The sequence below is a fragment of the Trichomycterus rosablanca genome, chromosome 16 (genome assembly GCF_030014385.1).
Source record: "Trichomycterus rosablanca isolate fTriRos1 chromosome 16, fTriRos1.hap1, whole genome shotgun sequence".
In the NCBI taxonomy this organism is placed as follows: Eukaryota; Metazoa; Chordata; class Actinopteri; order Siluriformes; family Trichomycteridae; genus Trichomycterus; species Trichomycterus rosablanca.
The window spans coordinates 30,735,683-30,762,239 of NC_086003.1; the positions used below are offsets into that span (position 1 = coordinate 30,735,683).

Here is a 26,557-nt window from a genome sequence, read left to right on the forward strand (position 1 = left end):
GATTATCTGTTTGAGTTCTGTTGAGTTCTGTTCAGTTCTGTTTGGTTCTGCAGGGTGAATGATTATCTGTTTGAGTTCTGTTGAGTTCTGTTCAGTTCTGTTTGGTTCTGCAGGGTGAATGATTATCTGTTTGAGTTCTGTTGAGTTCTGTTCAGTTCTGTTTGGTTCTGCAGGGTGAATGATTATCTGTTTGAGTTCTGTTGAGTTCTGTTTGGTTCTGCAGGGTGAATGATTATCTGTTTGAGTTCTGTTGAGTTCTGTTCAGTTCTGTTTGGTTCTGCAGGGTGAATGATTATCTGTTTGAGTTCTGTTGAGTTCTGTTGAGTTCTGTTTGGTTCTGCAGGGTGAATGATTATCTGTTTGAGTTCTGTTGAGTTCTGTTCAGTTCTGTTTGGTTCTGCAGGGTGAATGATTATCTGTTTGGTTCTGTTGAGTTCTGTTTGGTTCTGCAGGGTGAATGATTATCTGTTTGAGTTCTGTTGAGTTCTGTTCAGTTCTGTTTGGTTCTGCAGGGTGAATGATTATCTGTTTGGTTCTGTTGAGTTCTGTTTGGTTCTGCAGGGTGAATGATTATCTGTGAGTTCTGTTGAGTTCTGTTGAGTTCTGTTTGGTTCTGCAGGGTGAATGATTATCTGTTTGGTTCTGTTGAGTTCTGTTTGGTTCTGCAGGGTGAATGATTATCTGTTTGGTTCTGTTTGGTTCTGCAGGGTGAATGATTATCTGTTTGAGTTCTGTTTGGTTCTGCAGGGTGAATGATTATCTGTTTGGTTCTGTTGAGTTCTGTTTGGTTCTGCAGGGTGAATGATTATCTGTTTGAGTTCTGTTGAGTTCTGTTTGGTTCTGCAGGGTGAATGATTATCTGTTTGAGTTCTGTTGAGTTCTGTTCAGTTCTGTTTGGTTCTGCAGGGTGAATGATTATCTGTTTGGTTCTGTTGAGTTCTGTTTGGTTCTGCAGGGTGAATGATTATCTGTTTGGTTCTGTTGAGTTCTGTTTGGTTCTGCAGGGTGAATGATTATCTGTTTGAGTTCTGTTGAGTTCTGTTTGGTTCTGCAGGGTGAATGATTATCTGTTTGAGTTCTGTTCGGTTCTGTTTGGTTCTGCAGGGTGAATGATTATCTGTTTGAGTTCTGTTGAGTTCTGTTCAGTTCTGTTTGGTTCTGCAGGGTGAATGATTATCTGTTTGAGTTCTGTTGAGTTCTGTTCAGTTCTGTTTGGTTCTGCAGGGTGAATGATTATCTGTTTGAGTTCTGTTGAGTTCTGTTCAGTTCTGTTTGGTTCTGCAGGGTGAATGATTATCTGTTTGAGTTCTGTTGAGTTCTGTTCAGTTCTGTTTGGTTCTGCAGGGTGAATGATTATCTGTTTGAGTTCTGTTGAGTTCTGTTCAGTTCTGTTTGGTTCTGCAGGGTGAATGATTATCTGTTTGAGTTCTGTTGAGTTCTGTTTGGTTCTGCAGGGTGAATGATTATCTGTTTGAGTTCTGTTGAGTTCTGTTCAGTTCTGTTTGGTTCTGCAGGGTGAATGATTATCTGTTTGGTTCTGTTGAGTTCTGTTTGGTTCTGCAGGGTGAATGATTATCTGTTTGGTTCTGTTGAGTTCTGTTTGGTTCTGCAGGGTGAATGATTATCTGTTTGAGTTCTGTTGAGTTCTGTTTGGTTCTGCAGGGTGAATGATTATCTGTTTGAGTTCTGTTCGGTTCTGTTTGGTTCTGCAGGGTGAATGATTATCTGTTTGAGTTCTGTTGAGTTCTGTTCAGTTCTGTTTGGTTCTGCAGGGTGAATGATTATCTGTTTGAGTTCTGTTGAGTTCTGTTCAGTTCTGTTTGGTTCTGCAGGGTGAATGATTATCTGTTTGAGTTCTGTTGAGTTCTGTTCAGTTCTGTTTGGTTCTGCAGGGTGAATGATTATCTGTTTGAGTTCTGTTGAGTTCTGTTCAGTTCTGTTTGGTTCTGCAGGGTGAATGATTATCTGTTTGAGTTCTGTTGAGTTCTGTTCAGTTCTGTTTGGTTCTGCAGGGTGAATGATTATCTGTTTGAGTTCTGTTGAGTTCTGTTTGGTTCTGCAGGGTGAATGATTATCTGTTTGAGTTCTGTTGAGTTCTGTTCAGTTCTGTTTGGTTCTGCAGGGTGAATGATTATCTGTTTGAGTTCTGTTGAGTTCTGTTTGGTTCTGCAGGGTGAATGATTATCTGTTTGAGTTCTGTTGAGTTCTGTTCAGTTCTGTTTGGTTCTGCAGGGTGAATGATTATCTGTTTGGTTCTGTTGAGTTCTGTTTGGTTCTGCAGGGTGAATGATTATCTGTTTGAGTTCTGTTGAGTTCTGTTCAGTTCTGTTTGGTTCTGCAGGGTGAATGATTATCTGTTTGGTTCTGTTGAGTTCTGTTTGGTTCTGCAGGGTGAATGATTATCTGTTGAGTTCTGTTGAGTTCTGTTTGGTTCTGCAGGGTGAATGATTATCTGTTTGGTTCTGTTGAGTTCTGTTTGGTTCTGCAGGGTGAATGATTATCTGTTTGGTTCTGTTTGGTTCTGTTTGGTTCTGCAGGGTGAATGATTATCTGTTTGAGTTCTGTTTGGTTCTGCAGGGTGAATGATTATCTGTTTGGTTCTGTTGAGTTCTGTTTGGTTCTGCAGGGTGAATGATTATCTGTTTGAGTTCTGTTGAGTTCTGTTTGGTTCTGCAGGGTGAATGATTATCTGTTTGAGTTCTGTTGAGTTCTGTTCAGTTCTGTTTGGTTCTGCAGGGTGAATGATTATCTGTTTGGTTCTGTTGAGTTCTGTTTGGTTCTGCAGGGTGAATGATTATCTGTTTGGTTCTGTTGAGTTCTGTTTGGTTCTGCAGGGTGAATGATTATCTGTTTGAGTTCTGTTGAGTTCTGTTTGGTTCTGCAGGGTGAATGATTATCTGTTTGAGTTCTGTTCGGTTCTGTTTGGTTCTGCAGGGTGAATGATTATCTGTTTGAGTTCTGTTGAGTTCTGTTCAGTTCTGTTTGGTTCTGCAGGGTGAATGATTATCTGTTTGAGTTCTGTTGAGTTCTGTTCAGTTCTGTTTGGTTCTGCAGGGTGAATGATTATCTGTTTGAGTTCTGTTGAGTTCTGTTCAGTTCTGTTTGGTTCTGCAGGGTGAATGATTATCTGTTTGAGTTCTGTTGAGTTCTGTTCAGTTCTGTTTGGTTCTGCAGGGTGAATGATTATCTGTTTGAGTTCTGTTGAGTTCTGTTCAGTTCTGTTTGGTTCTGCAGGGTGAATGATTATCTGTTTGAGTTCTGTTGAGTTCTGTTTGGTTCTGTTTGGTTCTGCAGGGTGAATGATTATCTGTTTGAGTTCTGTTGAGTTCTGTTGAGTTCTGTTCAGTTCTGTTTGGTTCTGCAGGGTGAATGATTATCTGTTTGAGTTCTGTTGAGTTCTGTTTGGTTCTGTTTGGTTCTGCAGGGTGAATGATTATCTGTTTGAGTTCCTGTTCACCCTTCAGCTCTCACACCAGAAACACCAGAAACACTCCAACCAACCACCACACCCATAATAATGTGAGATTTATTAAAGTGTGTGTGGTGCCCATTAAACCCAGAATAAACACCTAACCCTAACCCTAACCCATTTTGGCAGGGGAACGTCCTGTACCCCTCATCACTCACAGCCAATCAGCTCTCATGTGTCATGTGCTTCTCCCTCATCAGCAAATCAGCAGCCACCAGGAGCAGTTTATCCAGATGCTGAATGAGCCGGCGCAGGAGTCCGGGCAGGGCGGCGGTGGGGGCTCGCCCGAGGCCGGGGGTGGGCACATGAACTACATCCAGGTTACACCGCAGGAGAAGGAGGCCATCGAGAGGGTGAGTGAGGGTCATTACGGTCATCCCCAAACTTTATACAAGAGCCCCATATTACCCTATACACAGCACTGAGTCTATACAGCACTGAGTCTATACAGCACTGAGTCTATACAGCAGCACTGAGTCTATACAGCACTGAGTCTATACAGCAGCACTGAGTCTATACAGCACTGAGTCTATACAGCACTGAGTCTATACAGCAGCACTGAGTCTATACAGCACTGAGTCTATACAGCACTGAGTCTATACAGCAGCACTGAGTCTATACAGCACTGAGTCTATACAGCACTGAGTCTATACACAGCACTGAGTCTATACACAGCACTGAGTCTATACACAGCACTGAGTCTATACAGCACTGAGTCTATACACAGCACTGAGTCTATACAGCACTGAGTCTATACAGCAGCACTGAGTCTATACAGCACTGAGTCTATACAGCAGCACTGAGTCTATACAGCAGCACTGAGTCTATACAGCACTGAGTCTATACACAGCACTGAGTCTATACAGCACTGAGTCTATACAGCACTGAGTCTATACAGCAGCACTGAGTCTATACAGCAGCACTGAGTCTATACAGCACTGAGTCTATACACAGCACTGAGTCTATACAGCAGCACTGAGTCTATACAGCACTGAGTCTATACAGCACTGAGTCTATACAGCAGCACTGAGTCTATACAGCACTGAGTCTATACAGCACTGAGTCTATACAGCAGCACTGAGTCTATACAGCACTGAGTCTATACAGCACTGAGTCTATACAGCAGCACTGAGTCTATACAGCAGCACTGAGTCTATACAGCAGCACTGAGTCTATACAGCACTGAGTCTATACAGCAGCACTGAGTCTATACAGCAGCACTGAGTCTATACAGCACTGAGTCTATACAGCACTGAGTCTATACACAGCACTGAGTCTATACAGCAGCACTGAGTCTATACAGCACTGAGTCTATACAGCACTGAGTCTATACAGCACTGAGTCTATACAGCGTCTATACAGCACTGAGTCTATACAGCACTGAGTCTATACAGCAGCACTGAGTCTATACAGCACTGAGTCTATACACAGCACTGAGTCTATACAGCACTGAGTCTATACAGCAGCACTGAGTCTATACAGCACTGAGTCTATACAGCACTGAGTCTATACAGCAGCACTGAGTCTATACAGCAGCACTGAGTCTATACAGAGTCTATACAGCACTGAGTCTATACAGCACTGAGTCTATACAGCACTGAGTCTATACAGCAGCACTGAGTCTATACAGCACTGAGTCTATACAGCACTGAGTCTATACAGCACTGAGTCTATACACAGCACTGAGTCTATACAGCACTGAGTCTATACAGCACTGAGTCTATACACAGCACTGAGTCTATACAGCACTGAGTCTATACAGCACTGAGTCTATACACAGCACTGAGTCTATACACAGCACTGAGTCTATACACAGCACTGAGTCTATACAGCACTGAGTCTATACACAGCACTGAGTCTATACACAGCACTGAGTCTATACACAGCACTGAGTCTATACAGCAGCACTGAGTCTATACAGCACTGAGTCTATACAGCACTGAGTCTATACACAGCACTGAGTCTATACAGCACTGAGTCTATACAGCACTGAGTCTATACAGCACTGAGTCTATACAGCACTGAGTCTATACACAGCACTGAGTCTATACACAGCACTGAGTCTATACAGCACTGAGTCTATACACAGCACTGAGTCTATACACAGCACTGAGTCTATACACAGCACTGAGTCTATACAGCACTGAGTCTATACAGCACTGAGTCTATACACAGCACTGAGTCTATACAGCACTGAGTCTATACAGCACTGAGTCTATACACAGCACTGAGTCTATACACAGCACTGAGTCTATACAGCACTGAGTCTATACAGCACTGAGTCTATACAGCACTGAGTCTATACAGCACTGAGTCTATACAGCACTGAGTCTATACACAGCACTGAGTCTATACAGCAGCACTGAGTCTATACAGCACTGAGTCTATACAGCAGCACTGAGTCTATACAGCACTGAGTCTATACAGCACTGAGTCTATACAGCAGCACTGAGTCTATACACAGCACTGAGTCTATACACAGCACTGAGTCTATACAGCAGCACTGAGTCTATACAGCAGCACTGAGTCTATACAGCACTGAGTCTATACAGCACTGAGTCTATACAGCAGCACTGAGTCTATACAGCACTGAGTCTATACAGCAGCACTGAGTCTATACAGCACTGAGTCTATACAGCACTGAGTCTATACACAGCACTGAGTCTATACAGCACTGAGTCTATACAGCACTGAGTCTATACAGCACTGAGTCTATACACAGCACTGAGTCTATACACAGCACTGAGTCTATACAGCAGCACTGAGTCTATACAGCAGCACTGAGTCTATACAGCACTGAGTCTATACAGCACTGAGTCTATACAGCAGCACTGAGTCTATACAGCACTGAGTCTATACACAGCACTGAGTCTATACAGCAGCACTGAGTCTATACAGCACTGAGTCTATACAGCAGCACTGAGTCTATACAGCAGCACTGAGTCTATACAGCAGCACTGAGTCTATACAGCAGCACTGAGTCTATACAGCACTGAGTCTATACAGCACTGAGTCTATACAGCACTGAGTCTATACACAGCACTGAGTCTATACAGCACTGAGTCTATACAGCACTGAGTCTATACACAGCACTGAGTCTATACAGCAGCACTGAGTCTATACAGCAGCACTGAGTCTATACAGCACTGAGTCTATACAGCACTGAGTCTATACAGCACTGAGTCTATACACAGCACTGAGTCTATACAGCACTGAGTCTATACAGCACTGAGTCTATACAGCACTGAGTCTATACAGCACTGAGTCTATACACAGCACTGAGTCTATACAGCACTGAGTCTATACAGCAGCACTGAGTCTATACAGCACTGAGTCTATACAGCACTGAGTCTATACAGCACTGAGTCTATACACAGCACTGAGTCTATACACAGCACTGAGTCTATACACAGCACTGAGTCTATACACAGCACTGAGTCTATACAGCACTGAGTCTATACAGCAGCACTGAGTCTATACAGCACTGAGTCTATACAGCACTGAGTCTATACAGCACTGAGTCTATACAGCACTGAGTCTATACACAGCACTGAGTCTATACAGCACTGAGTCTATACAGCACTGAGTCTATACAGCACTGAGTCTATACAGCACTGAGTCTATACACAGCACTGAGTCTATACACAGCACTGAGTCTATACAGCACTGAGTCTATACACAGCACTGAGTCTATACACAGCACTGAGTCTATACACAGCACTGAGTCTATACAGCACTGAGTCTATACAGCACTGAGTCTATACACAGCACTGAGTCTATACAGCACTGAGTCTATACAGCACTGAGTCTATACAGCACTGAGTCTATACACAGCACTGAGTCTATACACAGCACTGAGTCTATACAGCACTGAGTCTATACAGCACTGAGTCTATACACAGCACTGAGTCTATACAGCACTGAGTCTATACAGCACTGAGTCTATACAGCACTGAGTCTATACACAGCACTGAGTCTATACAGCACTGAGTCTATACAGCAGCACTGAGTCTATACAGCACTGAGTCTATACAGCACTGAGTCTATACAGCACTGAGTCTATACACAGCACTGAGTCTATACACAGCACTGAGTCTATACAGCACTGAGTCTATACAGCACTGAGTCTATACACAGCACTGAGTCTATACAGCAGCACTGAGTCTATACAGCACTGAGTCTATACAGCAGCACTGAGTCTATACAGCACTGAGTCTATACAGCACTGAGTCTATACACAGCACTGAGTCTATACAGCACTGAGTCTATACAGCACTGAGTCTATACAGCACTGAGTCTATACACAGCACTGAGTCTATACACAGCACTGAGTCTATACAGCAGCACTGAGTCTATACAGCAGCACTGAGTCTATACAGCACTGAGTCTATACAGCACTGAGTCTATACAGCAGCACTGAGTCTATACAGCACTGAGTCTATACAGCACTGAGTCTATACACAGCACTGAGTCTATACAGCAGCACTGAGTCTATACAGCACTGAGTCTATACAGCAGCACTGAGTCTATACAGCAGCACTGAGTCTATACAGCAGCACTGAGTCTATACAGCACTGAGTCTATACAGCACTGAGTCTATACAGCACTGAGTCTATACACAGCACTGAGTCTATACAGCACTGAGTCTATACAGCACTGAGTCTATACACAGCACTGAGTCTATACAGCAGCACTGAGTCTATACAGCAGCACTGAGTCTATACAGCACTGAGTCTATACAGCACTGAGTCTATACACAGCACTGAGTCTATACAGCACTGAGTCTATACAGCAGCACTGAGTCTATACAGCACTGAGTCTATACAGCACTGAGTCTATACAGCACTGAGTCTATACACAGCACTGAGTCTATACACAGCACTGAGTCTATACAGCACTGAGTCTATACAGCACTGAGTCTATACACAGCACTGAGTCTATACAGCAGCACTGAGTCTATACAGCACTGAGTCTATACAGCAGCACTGAGTCTATACAGCACTGAGTCTATACAGCACTGAGTCTATACACAGCACTGAGTCTATACAGCACTGAGTCTATACAGCACTGAGTCTATACAGCACTGAGTCTATACACAGCACTGAGTCTATACACAGCACTGAGTCTATACAGCAGCACTGAGTCTATACAGCAGCACTGAGTCTATACAGCACTGAGTCTATACAGCACTGAGTCTATACAGCAGCACTGAGTCTATACAGCACTGAGTCTATACAGCACTGAGTCTATACACAGCACTGAGTCTATACAGCAGCACTGAGTCTATACAGCACTGAGTCTATACAGCAGCACTGAGTCTATACAGCAGCACTGAGTCTATACAGCAGCACTGAGTCTATACAGCAGCACTGAGTCTATACAGCACTGAGTCTATACAGCACTGAGTCTATACAGCACTGAGTCTATACACAGCACTGAGTCTATACAGCACTGAGTCTATACAGCAGCACTGAGTCTATACAGCACTGAGTCTATACAGCACTGAGTCTATACACAGCACTGAGTCTATACAGCACTGAGTCTATACAGCACTGAGTCTATACAGCACTGAGTCTATACACAGCACTGAGTCTATACACAGCACTGAGTCTATACAGCAGCACTGAGTCTATACAGCAGCACTGAGTCTATACAGCACTGAGTCTATACAGCACTGAGTCTATACAGCAGCACTGAGTCTATACAGCACTGAGTCTATACAGCACTGAGTCTATACACAGCACTGAGTCTATACAGCAGCACTGAGTCTATACAGCACTGAGTCTATACAGCAGCACTGAGTCTATACAGCAGCACTGAGTCTATACAGCAGCACTGAGTCTATACAGCACTGAGTCTATACAGCACTGAGTCTATACAGCACTGAGTCTATACACAGCACTGAGTCTATACAGCACTGAGTCTATACAGCACTGAGTCTATACACAGCACTGAGTCTATACAGCAGCACTGAGTCTATACAGCAGCACTGAGTCTATACAGCACTGAGTCTATACAGCACTGAGTCTATACACAGCACTGAGTCTATACAGCACTGAGTCTATACAGCAGCACTGAGTCTATACAGCACTGAGTCTATACAGCACTGAGTCTATACAGCACTGAGTCTATACAGCACTGAGTCTATACACAGCACTGAGTCTATACAGCACTGAGTCTATACAGCACTGAGTCTATACACAGCACTGAGTCTATACAGCAGCACTGAGTCTATACAGCACTGAGTCTATACAGCAGCACTGAGTCTATACAGCACTGAGTCTATACAGCACTGAGTCTATACACAGCACTGAGTCTATACAGCACTGAGTCTATACAGCACTGAGTCTATACAGCACTGAGTCTATACACAGCACTGAGTCTATACACAGCACTGAGTCTATACAGCAGCACTGAGTCTATACAGCAGCACTGAGTCTATACAGCACTGAGTCTATACAGCACTGAGTCTATACAGCAGCACTGAGTCTATACAGCACTGAGTCTATATACAGCACTGAGTCTATACAGCACTGAGTCTATACACAGCACTGAGTCTATACAGCAGCACTGAGTCTATACAGCACTGAGTCTATACAGCAGCACTGAGTCTATACAGCAGCACTGAGTCTATACAGCAGCACTGAGTCTATACAGCAGCACTGAGTCTATACAGCACTGAGTCTATACAGCACTGAGTCTATACAGCACTGAGTCTATACAGCACTGAGTCTATACAGCACTGAGTCTATACACAGCACTGAGTCTATACAGCAGCACTGAGTCTATACAGCAGCACTGAGTCTATACAGCACTGAGTCTATACAGCACTGAGTCTATACACAGCACTGAGTCTATACAGCACTGAGTCTATACAGCACTGAGTCTATACACAGCACTGAGTCTATACAGCACTGAGTCTATACAGCACTGAGTCTATACACAGCACTGAGTCTATACAGCACTGAGTCTATACAGCACTGAGTCTATACAGCACTGAGTCTATACACAGCACTGAGTCTATACAGCAGCACTGAGTCTATACAGCACTGAGTCTATACAGCACTGAGTCTATACACAGCACTGAGTCTATACACAGCACTGAGTCTATACACAGCACTGAGTCTATACAGCACTGAGTCTATACACAGCACTGAGTCTATACACAGCACTGAGTCTATACACAGCACTGAGTCTATACAGCAGCACTGAGTCTATACAGCACTGAGTCTATACAGCACTGAGTCTATACAGCACTGAGTCTATACACAGCACTGAGTCTATACAGCACTGAGTCTATACAGCACTGAGTCTATACAGCACTGAGTCTATACACAGCACTGAGTCTATACACAGCACTGAGTCTATACAGCACTGAGTCTATACACAGCACTGAGTCTATACACAGCACTGAGTCTATACACAGCACTGAGTCTATACAGCACTGAGTCTATACAGCACTGAGTCTATACACAGCACTGAGTCTATACAGCACTGAGTCTATACAGCACTGAGTCTATACACAGCACTGAGTCTATACAGCACTGAGTCTATACAGCACTGAGTCTATACAGCACTGAGTCTATACAGCACTGAGTCTATACAGCACTGAGTCTATACACAGCACTGAGTCTATACAGCAGCACTGAGTCTATACAGCACTGAGTCTATACAGCAGCACTGAGTCTATACAGCACTGAGTCTATACAGCACTGAGTCTATACAGCAGCACTGAGTCTATACACAGCACTGAGTCTATACACAGCACTGAGTCTATACAGCACTGAGTCTATACAGCAGCACTGAGTCTATACAGCAGCACTGAGTCTATACAGCACTGAGTCTATACAGCACTGAGTCTATACAGCAGCACTGAGTCTATACAGCACAGTCTATACAGCAGCACTGAGTCTATACAGCACTGAGTCTATACAGCACTGAGTCTATACACAGCACTGAGTCTATACAGCACTGAGTCTATACAGCACTGAGTCTATACAGCACTGAGTCTATACACAGCACTGAGTCTATACACAGCACTGAGTCTATACAGCAGCACTGAGTCTATACAGCAGCACTGAGTCTATACAGCAGCACTGAGTCTATACAGCACTGAGTCTATACAGCACTGAGTCTATACAGCAGCACTGAGTCTATACAGCACTGAGTCTATACAGCAGCACTGAGTCTATACAGCACTGAGTCTATACAGCAGCACTGAGTCTATACAGCAGCACTGAGTCTATACAGCAGCACTGAGTCTATACAGCACTGAGTCTATACAGCACTGAGTCTATACAGCACTGAGTCTATACACAGCACTGAGTCTATACAGCACTGAGTCTATACAGCACTGAGTCTATACACAGCACTGAGTCTATACAGCAGCACTGAGTCTATACAGCAGCACTGAGTCTATACAGCACTGAGTCTATACAGCACTGAGTCTATACAGCACTGAGTCTATACACAGCACTGAGTCTATACAGCACTGAGTCTATACAGCACTGAGTCTATACAGCACTGAGTCTATACACAGCACTGAGTCTATACAGCACTGAGTCTATACACAGCACTGAGTCTATACAGCACTGAGTCTATACAGCACTGAGTCTATACAGCACTGAGTCTATACACAGCACTGAGTCTATACACAGCACTGAGTCTATACACAGCACTGAGTCTATACACAGCACTGAGTCTATACACAGCACTGAGTCTATACAGCAGCACTGAGTCTATACAGCACTGAGTCTATACAGCACTGAGTCTATACAGCACTGAGTCTATACAGCACTGAGTCTATACACAGCACTGAGTCTATACAGCACTGAGTCTATACAGCACTGAGTCTATACAGCACTGAGTCTATACACAACACTGAGTCTATACACAGCACTGAGGCTATACAGCACTGAGTCTATACACAACACTGAGTCTATACACAGCACTGAGTCTATACACAGCACTGAGTCTATACAGCACTGAGTCTATACAGCACTGAGTCTATACACAGCACTGAGTCTATACAGCACTGAGTCTATACAGCACTGAGTCTATACAGCACTGAGTCTATACACAGCACTGAGTCTATACACAGCACTGAGTCTATACAGCACTGAGTCTATACAGCACTGAGTCTATACACAGCACTGAGTCTATACAGCACTGAGTCTATACAGCACTGAGTCTATACAGCACTGAGTCTATACACAGCACTGAGTCTATACAGCACTGAGTCTATACAGCAGCACTGAGTCTATACAGCACTGAGTCTATACAGCACTGAGTCTATACAGCACTGAGTCTATACACAGCACTGAGTCTATACACAGCACTGAGTCTATACAGCACTGAGTCTATACAGCACTGAGTCTATACACAGCACTGAGTCTATACAGCAGCACTGAGTCTATACAGCACTGAGTCTATACAGCAGCACTGAGTCTATACAGCACTGAGTCTATACACAGCACTGAGTCTATACAGCACTGAGTCTATACAGCACTGAGTCTATACAGCACTGAGTCTATACACAGCACTGAGTCTATACACAGCACTGAGTCTATACAGCAGCACTGAGTCTATACAGCAGCACTGAGTCTATACAGCACTGAGTCTATACAGCACTGAGTCTATACAGCAGCACTGAGTCTATACAGCACTGAGTCTATACAGCACTGAGTCTATACACAGCACTGAGTCTATACAGCAGCACTGAGTCTATACAGCACTGAGTCTATACAGCAGCACTGAGTCTATACAGCAGCACTGAGTCTATACAGCAGCACTGAGTCTATACAGCAGCACTGAGTCTATACAGCACTGAGTCTATACAGCACTGAGTCTATACAGCACTGAGTCTATACACAGCACTGAGTCTATACAGCACTGAGTCTATACAGCACTGAGTCTATACACAGCACTGAGTCTATACAGCAGCACTGAGTCTATACAGCAGCACTGAGTCTATACAGCACTGAGTCTATACAGCACTGAGTCTATACACAGCACTGAGTCTATACAGCACTGAGTCTATACAGCACTGAGTCTATACACAGCACTGAGTCTATACAGCACTGAGTCTATACAGCACTGAGTCTATACACAGCACTGAGTCTATACACAGCACTGAGTCTATACAGCACTGAGTCTATACAGCACTGAGTCTATACAGCACTGAGTCTATACACAGCACTGAGTCTATACAGCAGCACTGAGTCTATACAGCACTGAGTCTATACAGCACTGAGTCTATACAGCACTGAGTCTATACAGCACTGAGTCTATACACAGCACTGAGTCTATACAGCACTGAGTCTATACAGCACTGAGTCTATACACAGCACTGAGTCTATACAGCACTGAGTCTATACAGCACTGAGTCTATACAGCAGCACTGAGTCTTCTCTTATAACATCTCATGAGATTAGAGAACATGGGGAGGGGGATTTAGGACAGAACCTCTCCAGATTAGGGGGGTGAATACTTTTAAATGTAATCATTCATACAGAAATATAATAAAGTGTGTGTGTGCGTGTGTGTGTGTGTGTGCGTGTGTGTGTTTCTCTCCTGCAGCTAAAGGCGTTGGGGTTTCCTGAAGGACTTGTTATCCAGGCGTACTTCGCCTGTGAGAAGAACGAGAACTTGGCCGCCAATTTCCTTTTACAACAGAACTTCGACGACGACTAAAACGTGCCCCCCTACACCCCCCCCCCCCCCCATGCACCCCCCTCAGTTCCCCCCTTTTCTTTATTATTTTTTGAATCTCCTCTGAATGAATCAGAATGAAAATCCATGATAATTATATACGTAGATAAAAACGAACCCGTCAATGTTGGTTTATTCTTCTCCACACACACTGGTTAACTGGTCTGGTTCAGCTGGTCCAGACTGCAGTGAAACGATGACATCACTTCCTCTCAGTTCAGGTGGTTCTGCAGTTTTTGGGAGCTTGGTTGTTTATTAGGGTTTTTATTCTCTGTCTCTCTCAGTATAAAGCCCAGAACCCTTTTAAACTTTCCACTTTTTTTAACTGCTGTTTCTGTTCATTTTGTTTATAAAATGAGTTTTTTTTGTAGTGCATGAAATGCAGAGAGAATCAAAACCTTCTTAGCTTCCATTAAATAAATAAAGGCATGTACACTCACTCACGCCCTCATGATTAGTCTCAGCGTTTCACTCAGACTCTGCACATGTACTTTCTTTCAGCCAAAAAAGAAATCAATAAAACTTTTCAAGATAAAAACACGGCATTTCTTGTAACGTCTTTAAACACGATGATCACGTTTACCTTCATACTGCAGGAACATGGAAATCTGATGGGATCTGATGAGTGATCGTTTTATTATTAATTTTATATTTAATTATTCAGAGGATTCAGGTTTAGGGTTTTTTGTTGTTACTCAGCTGATTTATTCACATTAAATATCTGTTCCATGAAACTCTGCTGAATCATAAACAGTTTCCTGTATGATTGTAGATCCTACATAGTGCACCATATGCACAGCAGAACCAGATGATTGGTTGGTCCAGACGAAGGCTGAATCCTGATTGGTGTGCTGTGTAACGGGAAAATAAATAGTGAAAAAAAAAACCTACATGTGTCCATAAATAATGACTAGATATTGGTAATAAAATTGTACCAGTTAGACGTGTCTGACAGGACCACAGACACACTGAAGTGTGTGTGTGTGTGTGGTGGGTGTGGGTGAGTGTGTGTTTGGTTTTTTTCCACTGTCAGTATAATTAAAATCCAGTCTTATATAAATTAGTTTCCTATCTTGTGCTTATTGCAGTGCTGCATGTTTCCATTAACACCATGTTGCACCAGCAGAGGTTTTATGGAAAAATGTTTCAAAACTATAAATTTAATATAAATCACTGATTGCATTCAGCAACGTACAGTTATGACTGAACACAATTTGAGCAATTGAGGAAAATTGGCCTTGCTCAGCTGCCCAGCAGTGGCGACTTGGAGGTTGTGGGGCTTGAACTAGCAGCTCTCTGATTACTAAAGGCTTTTATCCAAAGCATTCTACAGTTGTGACAGTATACAGTGCAATCAACTCACTCAGAGGCCCAACAGTAGCAACCTGGCAGCGGTAGGGCTTGAACCAGCAACCATATGATCATTAGTCCAGTGCCTTATCCACTTGATTTATTATTATGCACTTTGCACACATTAAAATGGGGACCAGCGTTGTTACTCGTAGCTCGTAGGTTGAGAGCCACTCAGCAGGCCACCACACCCACTACCAACCACCAATCACTAAAATTCTGTTTGCAATGAAAATCTGAGACGTCCCACCATGAAGAGACGAGGAACAATCAGACCTGAGGGGCGGAACTACCGGGGTAGGTGCACTGGGGCCCATGGCCTGGGGATGACCCTAACGACCCTCACTCACCCTCTCGATGGCCTCCTTCCAACACCATAATAATAAAACTGCCTGGTTTTAGTGCTTGTAATACTTACTGTGTCCTGCAGGTGTCGCTGCGTACTGTGTTTATTTAGCATGTATTGTAATCCCAGGTTACTGGAGCACTGGGTCATTACAAACTGTTTAATGGTTTCCACATCCAGAGAAAATATTCCAAACCATTTGAAACCATGCTGAACTACTTTAGGGGACCTGAACTTCATGTTTTTGGACTTAAATATGATTGATTTTTTGGTGTGGATCCTAAAACACACTGCACAAGCAAAACAAGCCCAGAAAATCGCAGTAAATAAAAGTGTTCTGCAGGGGAGAGAGAATAAAACCATTACAATGATTTCTTTTAATTTAACTATAATCATGTAGTCAATATTTTAAACACAATTGTGTACGTGAGCATCATTTAAAACAAAAATGACAGACTGAAGCTGTTATAGTTACAGGATCAGTCGAGTGATGCAAGTTTGGTGAAAAAAACTCAAATATTTGAGTCACTATAAATAATCAACACCTTTATAATAAAAATAAAATGAACAATTTTAAAATACTGAATTTATTTAGTATTTATACTGTAATGTTTATACATAAAATACAAAAGTATTTACACTTGTACAGATTATATTAATTACATTTATTTGTGATAAACGGAAAAACTTTGTTCAGAATAAAATTTTACAAAAATATGAAAGTTTATTTTTGCTTTAATAAAAAAGGTTTTATTGCACAGCAGTGCAGAGATGCAGCACCATCCGCTTACTCTATAAATTATTCTGTACCTGAAACAAACATTTTACAGAAGAAAAACATGAAATATATAAAAATATAATAAAGTATCTGAACAGTGCTGAGTGTCACTTATTTATTTCTTTATATAAAACATCCATAAAATCCCTGATCATCTTTACTTTTTTATCTTTATTTATTCTCAGTTTTTGTTCTATTTCTTTGAAATTCTAAGCAAATATAAATATAAAATATTTATATATTATTATAATTCCAGTTTTCTTTAGGGTTTGGAAATATGCATGTAGGGATTTTTCCCGTCCGCTGCTCACATCATGCAGAAAAAATCCTGTTAGAGTTAATATTGAAATCTTTCACACTGGTGCTTCACATCAATATAAAATCTTTATAATAATTAATATTTAGATCTGTACATGAGGACACCAGTGATGTGGTTACTGAGAGACAACAGCAGAACATTTAGAACGTATAGAACATTTCATTCTATATAAATATTTCTATATCAAACTGTATTTATACATTATTATTATGTGATTTTCTACCTATTTTGTGTGTAATTATTTTAAGTTTTAAGTTTATTTGAGACAAACAAACTGTCTTAACTAAAAAAATTCAATTAATTCATTTTATCTTAGTCAAATTAAAATTTTATTTTTAATGTTTTTGGTTTGTATTGTTTGGTAATTTATTATTAATATGAAATGTTTGTAGTTCTTGAGTCTGCAGATCTGATTGTTATTATTTTAGTTTTTAGTTTATTAATTATTATTATTGTTTTGAACAGGAGGAATATTCAATATATATAATAATAATATATAATATATTTAAATATTCATACACACACAGAATGCATCAGTATTTAGAAATGTACTGAATATTGTAGAGCTGAGCTTTTATATAATTAGTAATAATAATAATATAATAATATTAATAATAATAATATTATGATGGCAGGATTATTAATGTTACAGTTTTTGTCCAGTTACATTTACAATGTTTATAAAATATTTAATCATAAAATTCTGAAGTTTTGCTGTGAACTCCACAGCAGGTCGTCATTCATCTGTTGTTGAAAAGGCCTCTCTAATGAGTTTAGGGAAGGACCTGTAGAATCCAGTTGCTGGTCCTCTCATGAGTTTAGGGAAGGACCTGTAGAATCCAGTTGCTGGTACTGTAGAGTGGTTATAGGTGACGTTTCATGTGCAGGGCGAGATGATCCGAGCGAGAAAACGCTCGCTCACATTTCTGACACTGGAACGGTCGGTGGCCGGTGTGTTTACGGTAATGACGGGTCAGTTCATCAGAGCGAGCAAACTTCCACCCGCAGCCGTCCCAGTCACAGTGATACGGCTTCTCTCCTACACACACACACACACACACACATTATATATACACACATTATATACACACACACATTATATATACAGTCACAGTGATACGGCTTCTCTCCTACACACACACACACACTATATATACGCACATTATATACACACACACATTATATATACAGTCACAGTGATACGGCTTCTGTCCTACACACACACACACACACACACACACATTATATATACACACATTATATACACACACACATTATATACACACACACACACATTAATATATACAGTCACAGTGATACGGCTTCTCTCCTACACACACACACACACATTATATATACACACATTATATACACACACACATTATATACACACACACACACACATTATATATACACACATTATATACACACACACATTATATACACACACACACACACACATTATATATACACACATTATATACACACACACATTATATACACACACATTAATATATACAGTCACAGTGATACGAGTTCTCTCCTACACCTACACACACACACCTACACACACACACACACACACACACACACACACACACACATTAATATATACAGTCACAGTGATACGGGTTCTCTCCTACACCTACACACACACACACACACACACACACACACACACACACACACATTAACATATACAGTCACAGTGATACGGGTTCTCTCCTACACCTACACACACACACACACACACACACACACACATTAACATATACAGTCACAGTGATACGGGTTCTCTCCTACACCTACACACACACACACACACACACATTAACATATACAGTCACAGTGATACGGGTTCTCTCCTACAGACACACACAGAAAAATCCTCAGTTGGAGTTAATATTGGAATCTTTCCCCCTGGTGCTTCACATCAGTATAAATGTGTTTACAGTTCTAGCCGTGTTACCTGTGTGAGTTCTGTGATGAGCTTTCAGGTGAGAACTCTTGGTGTAGGTTTTTCCACAGCCGGCGTAACTGCAGGTATGGGTGGCCATCCTCTTCCTCGGCCACGAGCGGCGTCCTCGTTTAGGTTTCACATCCTCAGATAAAGGAGGAACCATTTCTGATAAAGAGGAGAAATAATAATAAATAATAATTAAAATCAACTCAGATCATCTGAAACTAACAGAAACTAACATTTATACCCCTGATAAACTCTTCAAGGCAAGGCAAGTTTATTTGTATAGCACCTTTCATACACAGTGGCAATTCAAAGTGCTTTACATAAGGAAAAATTAAAAGCATTAAAACATTCCTGAGATCTAGAACCTCAGAAAGACTTCTTGCAAACATTTAGTTACAATTTAAGAAATATGAAATTAAAACAAGAGAGATAAGCAAATAAGAACATGAAAACTAAAGGAAAATATAGTAAAATATACCCTACAGTTTAGAGAATATAAAATTAAAACAAGAGAGATACACGTTATTATAAGGGATTAATTATACATATTAACAGGGAGATTACAGTACTAAATACTAAGACTATCCCACAGACTGACAGCAGACAAAGTAACTTATACTACCGGTCCTCACCAATAGTACCAGTAGTTCCAGTTCTACTGCCACACACTGGCGCTCATATAGCGATTTCGTCCATGGTGATACCTCTGTCTTATATAGACAGGCGTCCCAGACGTCTTTACTGTTTATCCTTAAACTACGGGTCAGGTGGAACACACAGCTTCACCTTTTCTAGTACTATGGACCAGACGGTATCACACAGCCGGGGTGGAACACACAGCATCACCTAGTACTGATACATTAAACTACACAACTTACCGCAGTAATGTCAACAAACACTCATACACTACTCTATAAAGAAATTATTAAGAGCATGAAAAACACAAAGAAATATGGTAAAATGAGGGTAATAGAAAAAATTTCGAGCTCAATCATAGGCACAAGAAAAAAGAAACGTTTTTAACCTGGATTTGAAGATTTCTAAATTTGAGGAACATCTAATATCTCCTGGCAGTCTGTTCCAGTTATAGTTCAAAAACTATATCTGCACAGAAATGATCCAATATTAACTGGTAAATTATAAAAAAAGGACTTTAGTTTTTAATTAGAAATGTAAATGTAAAGTGACTGAAGTGGAGACACTCGATCAGCATGCAAATGTTTTTGTGTTATTTTGAAAGAAATAAAAAGGCTTTATTTATTCCACTGATGCAGCTTTCTAAACAAATATATTTATGTAATTATCATGTATTTAACTGTTTTTTTATTTCTGATATTTTATTCTGTTAGTAAAATTAAACCGGTTCGGTTCACTGTGAGGGTGCAGTATACAGAATAAACTACAGGGGGCGCCGCGGCACCAGCGTCACAGAGAACAGTGCTGTAAATAATCATATATTATAATAGCAAAGAAGCTTTATTTTATCAAATTAATATGTAATAAAGTTTATTTTGAGATTGTAATGACTGTATTAAAAGTTAGTTTTAATTATTTTTTAATTTTATAATACAAACACGTTTTTATTACCTCAGAACCGCATCAGTTAGCACATGTAGCATTTAATATAAACCTGATTAAAGTCTGATTTTGGTATTTGGGTGTAATCAGATGTGTGTGTGTGTGTGTGTGTGTGTGTGTGTAGGTATGAGTGTGTATGAGTGAGTGTAATGTGTGTGTGGTGTATGTGTGTGTGTGTGTGTGTGTGTATGAGTGTGTATGTGTGAGTGTGTGTGTGTGTGTGTGTGTGTGGTGTGTGTGTGTGTATGTGTGTGTGTGTGTGTATGAGTGTGTATGAGTGAGTGTGTGTGTGTAGTGAGTGTAATGTGTGTGTGTGTGTGTGTGTGTGTGGTGTGTGTAGTGTGTGTGTGTGTGTATGAGTGTGTGTGTGTGTGTGGTGTGTGTAGTGTGTAGTGTGTGTGTATGTGTAATATGTGTGTGTGTGTGTGTGTGTGTTCAGGTCCTGACCTGGGTACTGCAGGGCTGCAGAAGGAAACTGGGAGAAACTGGGAGTTTGGTGGAATCCCTGCGACACCGAGAGAGGCGGCGGCACCACCAACACCTACAGATAAATAATAACTATAATAAATATAATAAATATAATTCATTACAGAGGAAGTTCTGACTAAACTTTATTCTCTTAATATTTAATATTTCTACTCACCACATTAAACAGAATTAAATTAATAAAAGTAACAGTTTACTCATGAACAGTCAAATATAAACAACCAGGAATCACAATCACACATATTATCTATCAAATTAATAAATAAATTAATACATCTATGTTCATCACACACACACACACACACACACACACACACACACACACGCACACACACAAACTAAATCAGCTAAACATAAAAAGTAAATCAATTCTAAGAAAATTTTAATTGTATTGAAAAATAATAATTAATTAATTAATCAATTCATTAACCGATCTAAATTAATAATAAATAATAATAATAATAATAATAAATAAGAATAATAATAATAATAATAATAATAATAATAAATAAGAATAAATAATAATAATAATAATAATAAATAATAATAATAATAATAATAATAATAAATAATAATAATAATAATAATCGATGTTTCTGTTCTTTTATTACATCCGGTGAATCCACACAGTGACACTAAAATGTTGCACCGTTTCCAACAATCTACCGCACAGTGTTTACTAACCCATAACTAGTACACTCAACAGTACACACCGGTTAACTGGGTTAAGTGTGATTTGGGATTTGCTGCTTCCTGACTGAATTCTCTGTGCCCATTGAGGAGGAAGATCAGAGTGTTTAATTACTAGAGAATAAAAATAATTTCTAAAACGAATGTTTAACTTTTACATTTTTACTTCATGAATTATTCATGTTGGACAGAATGTTTTAAAGTATAAATCTATGAGGTTTGTAATAATAATAAAAACACTATATTACATTTTAAAGAAACGCCTCCACTGTATCTGCAACCACAAAATTCCAAAAATCTTGGGACAGTCAGTACAATAAAACCTAATGAAGCTGAAAACAGGGATTTCATGAAAAACAGCACAAAGAAATATCTGATGCTTTACCATCTCAACCTCACTGATCTAAATCTGAAGTCTGAAACAAGTCGAATCAACACCTTTAACTTTCACCATCAACGTCTTTAAAAGTGCCGCACATTTTATTCAACTCGCTTGAGTTTTGCTTTACATGTATTTAGTGGTTTTAGGTTATTGGGATATATCTAAGACTAGAATGTACAACCTAAATCAGAAGAAAAGTTGGGACGGTTTCTTACATTCACATCGACTATTATTCCATCTTATATGAACCCAAAATATTTCATCTTTAATCTGGTCAGCTTCATTTTAGCTGTTAATGAACATGCATTTCAGGCCTCCAACACATTCCAAAAAAGTTGGGACGGGGCAATTTAGGGCAAGTAATAAGATAAACTAAATAATCATGTGATTTTAAACAGGTGATTATAATGATAATTTGGCACAGATCATGTTCAGATAAAAGAAGAAAATGTATTTAGTTCTATAAATTCTTATGATGTTCTGACCTGGTTATTCTGGAGGTTCGAGCTCGGCTCTATTGTTCAGGTAATTTACAGGATTAAAAGAACAATCTTCATATTTTTCAATGTGATATGCAGTGATATTCTAAGAGGAACTTTTACTTCTATCACAGTAAATCTCTGGTAAGATTTGTGGCTCTCAAGTTCTTTATCCAGCACCGCTGATCTGTAAACTGACTGAATGTGAAACTCAAACAGCATCAGTAAAGTGGAACAGTGGGTGAACCTCACCACACCCCACCCCACCTCAACCCACCTCACCTCAACCCACCTCACCACACCCCACCCCACCTCAACCCTCCTCACCACACCCCACCTCAACCCACCCCACCTCAACCCACCTCACCACACCCCACCTCAACCCACCCCACCTCAACCCACCTCACCCCACCCCACCTCACCACACCCCAAAAATTAATACCCACAAAGTCACAACAACAGCAGCACATGGTGGAGCTTCATCAAACTCTCATATGAAAGAGAAAAAATCTGGACCCCTGAGCAACGGAAACAGTGACAGACAAGAACCAGCAACCTTCTGTTGCATCTGTGAAGTACAGTGGAGGGTGATTAACAGCAGAAGATCCATCTGGAGGAAAAACCTTCAGACCAACAAAGGTCCATCAACCATCAGCAGTTTTACAGGAGCAGGTGAACCCTGCGGTGCAAACAGCTTCATACACACTGATACAATCAATCAACACCTACAGACCAGGAACCACACCAGGAACCATAACAGGAACCAGTCCAGGAACCAGACCAGAAATCAGACCAGGAACCAGACCTGAAAACAGACCAGGAACCAAACCAGGAACCAGACCAGGAACCACACAAGGAACCAAACCAGGAAACAGACCAGAACCGGACCAGGAACCAAACCAGGGATCAGACCAGAGATCAGATCAGGATCCAGAGCAGGAACCAGTCCAGGAACCAAACCAGGAGCCAGACCAGGAACCTGCTGAGCTGCTCCTACCCTCTCCAGATGAAACATGAAGCTCTGTAGGACGTGAGGACATGAGGACGTGAGGTAGATCAGGAGACTCACCTGAGGTGATGAGTGAGGTCCATCCTGTGACATGGAGGAAGAGGAAGTGGAGGCGTGGCCCTGGTCTTCCTGTTTAATCCTGCGACACAGGAACATGGCTGAGGACACTTCTGTGGCCCCCGCGCTCGGCCCCTCGGCGTAGTCGGCCATGTTGGATTGCACACTGGTCGTCTTAAAGACGAATTTGCCCTGAAGGTTCATGTTAGCGTTAGCATTAGCGTCTGAGCCTAGCGGCTGAAGGTAGGCAGGATCCAGATCGGGTCTCATGAGCTCGGCTACGAACCCTCCGCTCGGAGAGACGTCGCTAATGTCCGAGACGTACGGCATCTGATAGGACAGATACGCTGCTGATGGCTGTGATGTCATTTCCTGTGGAGCGGGGCGGCCATGTTGCTGCTGTTGTTGCTGCATGCCGCTGTTGGAGAGAATAAAATCGTAGTCGAGCAGCTCGAACTCCTCCGGCTCTCTCTTCGTCATGATGATGTCACAGTGCCTCACCTGAGCCATTTCCTCCTTCCATCTCTTATAGCAACACACACACACACACATACATACATACACACATGTACACAACACACACACACACACAGTACACACACACATACCAACACACACACACAACACACACACATTAGCTACTGTAATAAACGAATCACATCTGAACACACGTGATGAGATTTGTTGGGATGTGACGTGACAATGTGAAGTGTTAGGGCCACTGTTGGGCCCTTGAGCATGGCCCCTAACCCTCTGGGCTCCAGTGACTGACCCTGCACTCTGCAGCTTCCAAACAACAGCGGTGATACACAGATACAGGACTTCAGTGTACTGAACACGTGTAGATGATAATACTGTTTTATTTATTAGTAACACTTTACCTACTAACTCATGCTTTACACCCGGGGTCATGTTAGAACATCCAATCCACCTTCTGCATGTTTCTGAGTGGTTACTGGGTCCCAGATAATTATTACAGTCATTAGAACATTCAGTGCTGTGAGGACAGCCTGAGATCACGTACTGATAATGTTTTATATTTTATAAGGTTTTATATCTAATACAAGCTTCTTTATTACCAATCATTTAACAATAACTCAGCAGAACTGCTTGGTATTTGGTATGTTCCCCCCTTAGTTGTAATGACAGTATAGACTCCAACAGTTTGTGCAGAACCTGATTTCATGATGTTCCAAAGAGAATCTGTGATGTTACTGAACGCTCGTCCTTGTCTTCATATGGTCCCATAACTGCTGGATGGAGGTTCAGTCAGTGGAGGAATACCCACTCAGTCCTGCTTGATCCTCTCTGCTCTTCAGCTGGTTGTTAGAAAGCTCCGAGGTTTGTTTTGGATCCAGATCTGAGGGTACAGCAGGTCTCTGAGGAACTGGAGAGGTTCTCCTCCCTCGTCAGGGTTCTGTCCAGTGTTTCCACCACCGTGATACAGTGTGGTGTTGATCTCCTGATCTTCTCCTGATCTTCTCCTCACATAAAATCTCCTGCATGCTGAACATGCTGACCAGAACATCCTCAGAAGAACTTTTCCCCTGGATTAGAGACTGAGAGCTGGTGTTTAGGATCACTGGTGTTTAGATCTTTGTGGTTGTTGTTTTGTTGATCACTGTGACACTTGGTGTGCTGGGGTTAGGGTTAGGGTTAGTGCTGAATTTCTGAAGCGCCGCCGTGTTTAATGTGATGAAATAATGTGATCATCTCCAAACCTGAACCTTCATACAGACTTACTAACCATGATCCTCAGGAGTAACGAGCTCTGATGAACCTGTCAGAACTTTTACACTCCGTTATTTGACAGATTTGATCATTTATAATGAAATTTTAAATCATTTTTAATTTTATTAGATGAAAATGAAGATTAGAATCATCTGAGTATATAAGTGTGTGTGTGTGTGTGTGTGTGGTGTGTATAAAGTAAATAGAGCTGAGTGTGTGTGTGTGTGTGTGTGTGTGTGTGTGTGTGTGTGTAGGTATGTGAGGGTGGTACTGACCAGGTGTGCTGCTGTTCCCCGGTGTTTGCTGGGTGTGCTGGTGCTGGTACTGGTGCTGGGTGTACTGGTGCTGGTGAAGGTGGAGATGGAGGGCAGCGGTGCTCGGCTCAGTCCCATTCCGTCCACTTCACTGTGAGACTGCCTACACATCATCATAATGAGAGAAATCCCCACAGAACAGTCATCAATCCTCTCAGTTCCGCTCTCTATACACACCTCATTAACGGACAGGTACAGGTGAGCTCAGCCACGAACCACACACACACACACACTACTGATGATGATCCGGGTTCATAATCCACACAGTCCGCCGCCGCTGCGATTCATCCCGAGAGCGCGCAGAGAGAGTGTGTGTGTTCTGTATAATAAACCACGCTTTACTTCAGAGTGTATATAGGTGTGTATAGGTGTGTATAGGTGTGTGTATAAGTGTGTATAACTGTGTGTGTGTGTGTGTGTGTGTGTGTGTGTGTGTGTGTATAGGTGTGTGTACTCAGTAATGTGTCGGTGCCTCCGGCTCTCCGCCACTTTAAACCTCGGTAGACACGCCCCCTTCATCTGGCCCCGCCCACTACACCCTGCCCCCGCCCCTCCCCTCCCGTCGCGCAGCAACCGGACAGAAAAAAACACAACACACACTGAGTGGGAGCGCGCGCGTGTGCGACAGAGAGAGCTCGTGACGTCAGAAGGGAGAAGCCCGGGCAGTGGGCCAGTGAGTGCGCACGTGCGCGCGTGCCCGTGTTTATGCGCGCTCTAGCAACGGGACAGAAATAACGATTAAATACATTTATTATTAATTACATTATTATTTATTTATTTATTCTTTATTATTTACTTTATTTATTAATTACATAATAATGATTAAATACATTTATTATTAACTACATTATTATTTATTATTTATTCTTTATTATTTACTTTATTTATTAATT

General features: G+C 41.5%; 2 protein-coding genes across 4 annotated transcripts in view; one reads left to right on the forward strand and one right to left on the reverse strand.

The window, feature by feature from the left end:
- Positions 1-14,717, forward strand: part of rad23b (RAD23 homolog B, nucleotide excision repair protein) — a 28,511-nt gene extending 13,794 nt beyond the window's left edge. The window contains exons 9-10 of the mRNA XM_063010984.1: positions 3,670-3,822; positions 14,048-14,717. Coding sequence (XP_062867054.1) covers positions 3,670-3,822; positions 14,048-14,161 — 267 coding nt within the window. The 3' untranslated portion in view covers positions 14,162-14,717. The remainder of the gene's footprint in view (positions 1-3,669; positions 3,823-14,047) is intronic.
- Positions 14,718-17,526: 2,809 nt separating this feature from the next.
- Positions 17,527-26,120, reverse strand: klf4 (Kruppel like factor 4). 3 transcript variants are annotated; one of them, XM_063010987.1, is made up of 6 exons: positions 25,842-26,120; positions 25,626-25,763; positions 23,623-24,144; positions 20,964-21,057; positions 18,942-19,097; positions 17,527-18,011 (listed from the first exon to the last, which is right to left on the reverse strand). In XM_063010987.1, the coding sequence occupies exons 2-6, from the start codon at positions 25,740-25,742 to the stop codon at positions 17,836-17,838; spliced, it is 1,065 nt and encodes a 354-aa protein (XP_062867057.1). In that variant the 5' UTR covers positions 25,743-25,763; positions 25,842-26,120; the 3' UTR covers positions 17,527-17,835. The 3 variants fall into 3 exon arrangements, with proteins under 3 accessions (XP_062867057.1, XP_062867056.1, XP_062867055.1); XM_063010986.1 differs by having other exon boundaries at positions 25,626-25,767; XM_063010985.1 differs by having other exon boundaries at positions 25,626-26,120.
- Positions 26,121-26,557: the final 437 nt, after the last annotated feature.